General features: G+C 42.8%; 1 protein-coding gene across 5 annotated transcripts; it reads right to left on the reverse strand.

The window, feature by feature from the left end:
• Positions 1–1,689: 1,689 nt before the first annotated feature.
• On the reverse strand, positions 1,690–5,795 carry sdhaf1 (succinate dehydrogenase complex assembly factor 1). 5 transcript variants are annotated; one of them, XM_068019285.1, is made up of 3 exons: positions 5,711–5,795; positions 4,393–4,489; positions 1,690–2,168 (listed from the first exon to the last, which is right to left on the reverse strand). In XM_068019285.1, exon 3 carries the CDS (start codon positions 2,140–2,142, stop codon positions 1,840–1,842), a length of 303 nt encoding a protein of 100 aa, XP_067875386.1. In that variant the 5' UTR covers positions 2,143–2,168; positions 4,393–4,489; positions 5,711–5,795; the 3' UTR covers positions 1,690–1,839. The 5 variants fall into 5 exon arrangements, with proteins under 5 accessions (XP_067875386.1, XP_067875384.1, XP_067875387.1 ...); XM_068019283.1 differs by having other exon boundaries at positions 5,688–5,776; XM_068019286.1 differs by lacking the exon at positions 5,711–5,795 and adding an exon at positions 5,543–5,567.
• Positions 5,796–10,383: the final 4,588 nt, after the last annotated feature.

Here is a 10,383-nt window from a genome sequence, read left to right on the forward strand (position 1 = left end):
TTCTCCTGCATTCCCTATTTACTTGTTCCTATATTTATGGCCCCTAGTTTTGGTGTCCCCAACAAGTGAAAACATTCTCTACATGGTCCCTATCAAACCCTTTCATAATCTTAGATCCTCTATCAGATTACCCCTCAGCCTTCTCTTTCCCAGAAAAAAGCCTGTTCAATTGTCCTGATAGGTATAACCTTTCAGTTCTGGCATCAGCCTCATACCTTCTTCAGTGCCTCTACCTAGTTTATAATACGGAGACCACACTATGCACAGTACTTTTTATATGTGGTCTGGCCAAATTTCCAAACAACTGCGAGGGGCAAAGTTTAGAGGGGATGTGCGAGGCAAGTTCTTTACACAGCGGGTGGCGAGTGCCTGGAACTTGCTGCCGGGGGAGGTGGTGGAAGCAGGTACGATAGAGACTTTTAAGAGGCATCTTGACAAATACATGAATAGGATGGGAATAGAGGGATATGGTCCTCAGAAGGGCAGAAGGTTTTAGTTTAGACAGGCATCAAGATCGGCGCAGGCTTTGAGGGCCGAATGGCCTGCTCCTGTGCTGTACTGTTCTTTGTTTAACATAACTTCTCTGCTTTTCAATTCTAGCCCTCTAGAATGAACCCATGCTTTGTTTGCTTTTTAATGGCTTTATTAACCTGCATAACTACTTTAAATGATTCATGCATCTACATCCCCAGATCCTATTGCTCCTCTACACCATTAAGACTTATTTTCCAAGTTGTTACTCATTCTACCAAGGTGCACATTTAACTATATTGAAATTCATTTGCCATTTACTCGCCCATTCTGCAATTCTGTGAGTGGCTTCTTGTATTCTGTTGCAGTCATCCTCTGTATTAACTACATCCCCCAATTTAGTGTCATCCACAAATTTTGATAGTGTACTCCATATTCCGGAGTCCAAATCATTTATGTAACTGGTGAAAAACAGTGGTCCGAGCACCTCTCCCTATGGAATACCACTTCCCACATACAACCTCTACGCTCTGTCTTGCATTCTGCTGCTTGTACCTGACTCCACATGTTCTATTTACTTGTGAACTGATGACAGAGAGTTAGAGTAACTGTACCACCAACTTGTATGAGCATTCACTGTGAAATTCCCCATTTAACAACTTAAGTAAAACCTTCATATAATAGATCCCAAAGCTAGAAAGTTCATAGTTCATTGTTGATAATCCTTGAGAGTTAACCCAATTTTTTAGCAGAATGGCATTACATCAGGTTGTGCCCTATATCCCTTTGGCATAAACAAAGACTATAAATTCTTCTTTAAAGATCATAATCTTCTATTTCATTCACAGGATGTGGGCATCACTGGCAAGTCCAGAATTTGTCGCTCATCTCTAATTGCCCTTGACAACTGAGTGTCTTGCTCGGCCATTTCAGGGGGCAGTTAAGAGTCAACCACATTGCTGTGGGTCTGGAGTCACATGTAGGCCAGACCAGGTATAGATGGCAGATTTCCTTCCCTAAAGGACATGAGTGAACCAGATGGCGTTTTATGACAATCCGGTAGTTTCATGGTCATCATTACTGATACTAGCTTTTTATTAATTATTGAACTTAAATTTCCCCAGTGGCTGCGGTGCAATTTGACCTCATGTCGCCCGATCGTTAGTCCAGGCCTCTGGAATACTAGTCCAGTAACATAACCACTATGCCACCATAATATCATACGTGTAATTTTTATTAATTTATTAGTGTGACCACTACAACCTTGTTCATTGGCTTCAATATATATCCTGTGGCTTAATTCTTATCCAATTTACAGTTTTTGCACAATAATACGGACATGTTTCATAATCAGGATATTAACAGTCTTCAGTCCAGCTCTTTAAACTGTCGTGGCGAGTCTTTCATCTTTTGTAGCCCAAGGTTCTTTGATGGATTGAATCTAATGAAAGCTGCCAGTTGTTTGGTGTTTGAATCCCTTAATAGGTCTAACTGTCTCTGCCCTCTTCGTAACAGGTACTCAATGTGCATCACGTCAGTTTTGGATATTTGGGAGTTCTTGCGAAATTCATCATGAATCAGAGGCAAAAATCCAGGTTTCTCTTTGGCAGCCCGGAGAAATTGTTTGTAAAGGTTTAAGACCTGTTTCTGTAGTTTGCTGTATCTAACCATTGTGTCATATCAGGATCTACCTGGATCTGTTCAAAAACAATAAAAATGATGTTATGGCACTTTCTGCATTTTATTCCCAACTAAAATGTTCACATTGACAAAACTTACGCTTGCAATAGTTTTTAAAAATTACTTCTATTCTTGTTCATTTTCAAGTTGGGTTCCAAGAGATCGTATCAATCCACTAATAAGAGGACATTGTTTAAAATTAAACTAATGTGCCCAATGAGAGTGCACAGATGGAACTAAATGAACAAGTTCAATTGACAGCGCATTCAAGTCATTGGCAGGACAGGTTGAGAGAGCAGTTAACAAAGCATACAGTATCCTGGGCTTTATTAATAGGAGCATAGAGTACAAGAGCAAGGAAGTCATGTTGAACTTATATAAGACACTAGTTCGGCTGCAGTTGGAGTATTGCGCCCAGTTCTGGGCGTCGCACTTTAGGAAAGATGTGAGAGCATTGGAGAAAGTGCAGAAAAGATTCACGAGAATGGCTCCAGGGATGAAGAACTTCAGTTATGAAGATAGATTGGCGAAGTTAGGACTGTTTTCCTTGGAGAAGAGAAGGTTGAGAGGTGATTTGATAGAGGTTTTCAAAATCATGAGGGGTCTGGACAGAATAGATAGAGAGAAACTGTTCCCACTCGTGAAAGGATCGAGAATGAGAGGGCACAGATTTAAAGTAATGGGTAAGAGAAGCAAAAGTGACATGAGGAAAACCTTTTACAGGCAGCGAGTGGTTAAGGTCTGGAATGCGCTGCCTGAGAGTGCGGTGGAGGCAGGTTCAATTGAAGCATTCAAACGGGAATCAGACTGTTATATGAAAAGGAAGAATGTGCAAGGTTACGGGGAGAAGGCGCGAGAATGGCACTGAGTGAATTGTTCATTCAGAGAGCCGGTGCAGACACGATAGGCTGAATGGCCTCCTTCTGCGCTGTAACAATTCTGTGCACTGACAGTTCAAAATAGTGATTTCTTTAAAAAATAAAGAACTGGATTTGTATAGTGTCTTTCACAACCTGGCGGCACAGTGGCGCAGTGGTTAGCACCGCAGCCTCATAGCTCCAGTGACCCGGGTTCAATTCTGGGTACTGCCTGTGTGGAGTTTGCAAGTTCTCCCTGTGTCTGCGTGGGTTTTCTCCGGGTGCTCCGGTTTCCTCCCACATGCCAAAGACTTGCAGGTTGATAGGTAAATTGGCCATTATAAATTGCCCCTAGTATAGGTAGGTGGTAGGGAAATATATAGGGACAGGTGCGGATGTGGTAGCAATATGGGATTAGTGTAGGATTAGTATGAATGGGTGATGGTCGGCACAGACTCGGTGGGCCGAAGGGCCTGTTTCAGTGCTGTATCTCTAAACTAAACTAAACATCTCCCAAGGCGAGGCATGTTGCTGGAGAACAAAAACACTGGAAAGTAAGGTCAGCTCAACAACAAATTACCCTGGCTTGAGGGATTGTTTCCATGAGAGATGGGATGGGGATGGCATCAGAGCAATGAAATGGGATGGGATGGGGATGGCAAAAGGGAGATGACATGGGAATGATGGAATGACATGGGAGGGAGATGATGGAATTTGTTAAGCGTGGCAAAATGGCTTGGACAATTATTTAATACAACTTATTATTCGAAAGCTACTTTTTGTGCTAAAAATGAAGATTCACTAGATTTGAATGAAAAAGTTTTAGAAAAGCTGTCCGGTGAATTAAAAGAATAATCAGCGTTGATTCTGCAGACAAAAGAAGATGATAACAGTCTATAACCTTCAGAGTTTTTACACAGTCTAACTCCAGCGGGCATGCCACCGCACAAACGTAGACTCAAGGACAGAACAGTTATAATGTTGCTACGAAACTTGAATCCTACACAAGGACTTTGTCATGGAACAAGATTGGTCATTGGGAAGCTGTTTTCTTTGATGACACATGCTGGAATTAAACGGGCAGATTGCAAGGAAATAGAGTGTTTATTCCTCGTATAATATTGAGCCCATCAGACGTAAATCTACCTTTTCAACTCAGCAGAAAACAGTTGCCAATTAGACTTCCACATTCTATGACTATAAACAAATCACAAGGCCAGACTTAACAAACTTTGCAGTTATATTCCTAGGCCTGTTTTTACACATGGACAGCTTTATGTAGCTTTTTCCAGAGTGAGAAGTTTTGATTCTGTTAAAGGCTTTGGTGAAAGAATAACTAGATATCCTGTAGTTAAAAAAGCACTGTTGCAATAAAGATACTAACTTGAGTGTCAATGTTTTGCGGGTCTCTGCTAGTCAATGGTGGGATACCGAGAAGCATACAGGAGCAGAGGGGCCTTGGAGTGCGTGCCGAAAGCTCACTGAGGGGAACAGGACAGGGAGATAAGTTGGTTAAGAAGGCATACATGAAACTTTCCTTCATTATCTGAGGCATAAAATATAAGAGTAGGGAGGTTATGCTAGAACTGTATAAAACACTAGTTACACTACAGCTAGAGTACTGCGTACAGTTCTGGTCACCACATTACTGGTAGGATGTGATCGTACTAGAGAATGTACAGAGGAGGTTTACGAGGATGTTGCCAGGAATGGAGAATTTTAGCTATGAGGAAAGATTGGATAGGCTGTGGTTGCAATCTTTGCAACAGAGGTGGCTGAGGGAAGATTTTACACAGGGTTACAGACCAAGAGATGGAAATTGGGATTAGGCTGGAATGCTCTTTTTTTTGGCTGAATTGCCTCCTCCTGTGTTGTAAATATTATATGTTTCCACCTGAGGTTGCAGACAGGACCTCAGTTTAACATCTCAGCTGAGTTTGGCACACCCACAATACTGTACAGAAGTGTCAGCCTAGAATTTTTCTTTAGGCCTCTAGAGATTGACTTGAACCTACAATCTTCTGACTCAGAGTGCAACCCACTAGCCACGGCTGATTACTGAAGACAGACAAAGGGAACAGATAGAAAAGTAGGGTCAAGTCCAAATTCAGGGTGGAGAGCATGCTTGTTACTTTTGAAACTGCAATAAAAAAGTATGAATGCTTTCACAGAAGATACACAAGTGTAACATGGTTTCATAGTTGGACTATGCAAAACCCTTTCCATTAACTTGATGTGTTCTTTATCCAATGAGTTTCTCTTTGATATAACAACAGAAAATTCTGGAAACACTCAGCAGGCCTGGCAGCACATGTGGAGAAAGTTAACATTTCTGAACTGAAACTTTAACTCTGTTTCTCTCTCCACAGATGATGCTGCCAGGCCTGCTGAGTATTTCCAGCAGCCGCAGTATTTTGCTTTTGTATAAATGTTTCCCTCAGCGCATTGATCACATCCAACTTTTGTTTCCCAATTTTGAGACGGCGCAAAACCGTCGTAACTTCAGCAGTCCACTCCCTCTGTTACCCATTTACACAGGGTTGGGCCTTTCTCCCACTGCACTCGTTGCCCTTCATGTCGGATTAGCGTCCCAGTTCCCATTTTTTACAGCCGGCAATTTAATCCCAAAACCACCAAAATCGCACCCCCTCCCCCCCCATTTACACAATAGAGGTTTACCCGCAAAATCCCGCTACTCCTACCGCAGCGCCACCACTCCACAACACCGACCCCGGTCCGCCCAGCGCAGTGCCACCACGACCCTGGTCCTCCCACCACAGCGCCACCAGGACCCCGGTCCTCCCACCACAGCGCCACCAGGACCCCGGTCCTCCCAGCACAGCGCTACCTGCCGTCGCTGGACCTCCTCCCAGCTGATCGCTACCTGTCTGCAGTGCTGCTTCTTGCAGTTCCCCTTGATCTGGCAAACTTCTGTGCTAGAGATTATTGATAAAATAAAATCATAGCCCATGGAATTGGGGATAATTGTTGGTGACTTTGTGACACTGGCAAAAGCGGACAGGAAACGACTTGAGTGTAAATCAGTGTCAAAGCAGTGGGAAGGAGCTAAAGAGGGTTTAGAGGGAATAAGGTCCCACAAAGAGAGTGGGACTCACAAATCTGAACCCTCCCAGGTATCAATACAGAGATGGATGACAAAAAGAAATCTTGTTAGACACCGCAAGCTCAATACCACAGCAATCATAAAGCATAAAAAGTGCAGGGATGAAATTAAGAAAATTAGCAAAGCAGAGAAGACAAGTTAAAACCAAGGAAAATCCAAAGATGTTTTATAAATTAATGAAAAGCAAGAGGATAAACTAAGGAAAAAATGGGCCCAATTAGAGACCTAAAAGATAACTTGTGTAGAGGCGGAAGACGGGGGCATGGTTCTTTGCGTTGGTTTTCACAAGAGGGATGAAGCAGGCATTGTAGTTGAGGAGTGTGAAATGTTGGATGGGGCAAATGTAGTGAGGGAGAAAATAGCAAGGTTTTGAGCATCCTTGAAAGTGGATAAATCACCAGGCCCAGATGAAATATATCCGCAACTTCAAAGGGAAGCAAGGGAAGAAATAGTCGATGCTCTGACCACCATTTTCTAATTTTCTCTGGCTACACGTGTGGTGCCAGAGGACTGCTAATGTTGTACTATTTAAAAAAGGAGGGATTAGCCCAAGTAATTGCAGGCCAGTAAGCCTAACTTCTGTGGTGGGCAAATTATTGGAAAAAATTCAGAGACACATGTAAATCATCATTTAAGAGAGGCACAGCTTAATCAAGGATAGTCAGCAGGGATTTAGTGGAAGGTTGCATCCCATTAACTTGATTGATTTTTTTCTGAGAATGAAGGTAGTGCATTTGATGTAGTCTGTGGAGTTTAGCAAGGCTTTGAAACAGGTCCCACACAGCAGACTGGTCAGAAAATTCAAAGTTAATAGGATCCAAGAGGAAGTGGCAAGTTGGCTCAGTAGCAGGAAGCAAAGGGTTATATGGTCAATGGATGTTTTTGTGATTGGAAGGTTGTTTCCAGTTGGGTTCCACAGGCCTCAGTACTGGGTCCCTTGCTGTTCGTGGAGTATATCAATGATTTAAACTTTAAATGTAGGGGGCATGAGTAAGAAGTTTGCAGACGACACAAAATTTTGCCACGTAGTTGATAGCGAAGAACAAGGTTGTAGACTATGGCAAAAATTCAATAGCCTGGGCAGAAAAGTGGCAAATGGAATTAAATCCAGAGCAGTGTGAGAAAATGCATTTGGGGAATACAGAAATAAAGAAGCCTTACTACAATTGTACAGGGTACACATCTGGAGTACTGTGTGCAGTATTGGTCTCCACATTTAAGGATATACTTGCATGGGAGACAGTTAGAATTAGAATATTACAGCGCAGTACAGGCCCTTCGGCCCTCGATGTTGCGCCGATCATCTGACCTACACTATTCCATTTACATCCATATGTCTATCCAATGGCCACTTAAATGCCCTTAAAGTTGGCGAGTCTACTACTGTTGCAGGCAGGGCGTTCCACGCCCCTACTACTCTCTGCGTAAAGAAACTACCTTTGACATCTGTCCTATATCTTTCACCCCTCAACTTAAAGCTATGTCCCCTCGTGTTTGCCATCCTCATCCGAGGAAAAAGACTCTCACTATCCACCCTATCTAACCCTCTGATTATCTTGTATGTCTCTATTAAGTCACCTCTCCTCCTCCTTCTCTCTAACGAAAACAACCCCAAGTCCCTCAGCCTTTCCTTGTAAGACCTTCCTTCCATACCAGGCAACATCCTAGTAAATCTCCTCTGCACCCTTTCCAAAGCTTCGACATCCTTCCTATAATGCGGTGACCAGAACTGCACGCAATACTCCAGGTGCGGCCTCACCAGAGTTTTGTACAGCTGCATCATGACCCCGTGGCTCTGAAACTCGATCCCCCTACTAATAAAGGCTAACACACCATATGCCTTCTTAACAGCCCTATTAACCTGGGTAGCAACTTTCAGGGATTTATGTACCTGGATACCAAGATCTCTCTGCTCATCTACACTACCAAGAATCTTCCCATTAGCCCAGTACTCTGCATTGCTGTTACTCCTTCCAAAGTGAATCACCTCACACTTCTCCGCATTAAACTCCATTTGCCATCTCTCAGCCCAGCTCTGCAGCCTATCTATGTCCCTCTGTACCCTACAACACCCTTCGACACTATCCACAACTCCACCGACCTTCGTGTCATCCGCAAATTTACTAACCCACCCTTCTACACCCTCATCCAGGTCGTTTATAAAAATGACAAACAGCAGTGGCCCCAAAACAGAACCTTGCGGTACACCACTAGTAACTAAACTCCAGGATGAACATTTGCCATCAACCACCACCCTCTGTCTTCTTTCAGCTAGCCAATTTCTGATCCAAAGCTCTAAATCACCTTCAACCCCATACTTGCGTATTTTCTGCAATAGCCTACCGTGGGGAACCTTATCAAACGCCTTACTGAAATCCATATACACCACATCCACGGCTTTACCCTCATCCACCTGTTTGGTCACCTTCTCGAAAAACTCAATAAGGTTTGTGAGGCACGACCTACCTTTCCCAAAACCGTGCTGACTATCGCAAATGAACTTATTCTTTTCAAGATGATTACAAATCCTGTCTCTTATAACCTTTTCCAACATTTTACCCACAACCGAAGTAAGGCTCACAGGCTCACAGTATAGCAAAGGTTCACTAAATTGGTCCCTGGGATGAAGGGGTTGTCCTATGCTGAGAGGCTGAGTAAACTGGAGTTTAGGAGAATGAGAGGCGATCTCATTGAAACATACAAGATTCCAAAGGGGCTGGATAGGGTAGACACAGAGATTGTTTCTGCTGCTCAGGGAATCTAAAACAAGGGGACATAATCTCAGGATAAGAGGCCGATTATTTAGGACTGAAATGAGGAGAAATAATTCACTCAAAAGGGTTGTGAATCTTTGGAATTCTCTACTTCAGAGGGTTGTGGATGCTCCATTGTTGAATACATCGAAGGCTGGGATAGACCGGTCTTTGGTCTCTTGGGGAATTGAGGGATATGGTGAACAGGCAGGAACATGAAGTCGAAGCCGAAGATCAGCCATGATCATATTAAATGATGGAGCAGTTTCGATGAGCCCTATGGTCTACTCCTGCTCCTATTTCTTGTGCTCTTGGGAGGACAAACAAGGCAAAGGAATGCACAATAAATGGTAGGATATATATAAGTTAGACCACAGCTAGAATACTGCACACAGTTCTGGACACCACATTACAGGATCAGAAAGGGTACAGAGCAGATTTACAAGGATGTTGACTAAGAATGGAGAATTTTAGCTGTGACAAAAGATTATAGAGGCTGGAGTTGTTTTCTTTGGAACAGAAGAGGCTGAGGGGAGATTTAACTGAGGCGTATACAATTAGGAGGCCTGGATAGAGTGGATAGGAAGGATCGGTTTCTCTTAGCAGAAGAGTCAATAACTAGGGGGCATAGGTATAAAGTAATTGGTTGAAGGATTAGAGGGGAGCTGAGGAGTAATGTTTTCAGCCAGAGGGTGATGGGGGTCTGGAACTCACTGCCTGAAAGGGTGGTAGAGACAGAAACCTTCATGGTATTTATAAAACACTTGACTGTGTACTTGAAATGCTGTAACCTATAGGACTATAGCTTGAAAGTGGGATTAGACGGAATAGCTCTTTTGGCCAGAGCAGAAATAACAGGCTGAATAGTCGCCTTCTGTGCTATAAATATTTTTATGTGTTAGTAATTGTTTGAGAGGCAGGAGAGAGTGTAGAGCTGTAGGAAGTGTAGTACTCAGATGATAAGTGGTGTTGCTCAGGCCTCAGCTTTTCACTATATATTAATGATCTGGCTGAAGGAACAGTTGTATATACAAGTTTCCAGCTAACAGTTGGAAGCACAGTAAGTTACAAAGGGATATAGACAGATTACATGAGTGGGCAAAACTGTTAGATAGCATTCAATGTGAGTAAATGTGACGTAATCTAAAGCCTGGCTCGGGTATAAAATCAAAACCTGACCCGACCCAGAGTCTTTTAATTTTTTCTCATGCCCAACCCGAAAATATTATTGAAACATAAAAAAATCATAGACTAAAAAGAAAGCAATACAAAACAGTAGTCCAGCCTGACCCAGAATGCTGGGACAACTGTAATTTTCAAAACAGGTGTTAAATTTTTGTTTTGTTGACATACCAAGGAACATATATAAAAGGTCAATAGAGTTGATGTACATTGTTACAACCAGGTGAGAAAGGTGTCTAGGGGTATTTTGCTTAGGGATCTTATTGTAACAGAGTTGAATTATTAACACACTGTGTTTTGAGCTCCTCCTTTGTGA

This window comes from Heterodontus francisci, chromosome 40, assembly GCF_036365525.1.
Source record: "Heterodontus francisci isolate sHetFra1 chromosome 40, sHetFra1.hap1, whole genome shotgun sequence".
NCBI lineage: Eukaryota > Metazoa > Chordata > Chondrichthyes > Heterodontiformes > Heterodontidae > Heterodontus > Heterodontus francisci.

Excerpts from the sequence above, each read along its gene's own strand:
- sdhaf1 (XM_068019285.1), bottom strand. The coding sequence starts at position 2,142 with ATGGTTAGATACAGCAAACTACAGAAACAGGTCTTAAACCTTTACAAA.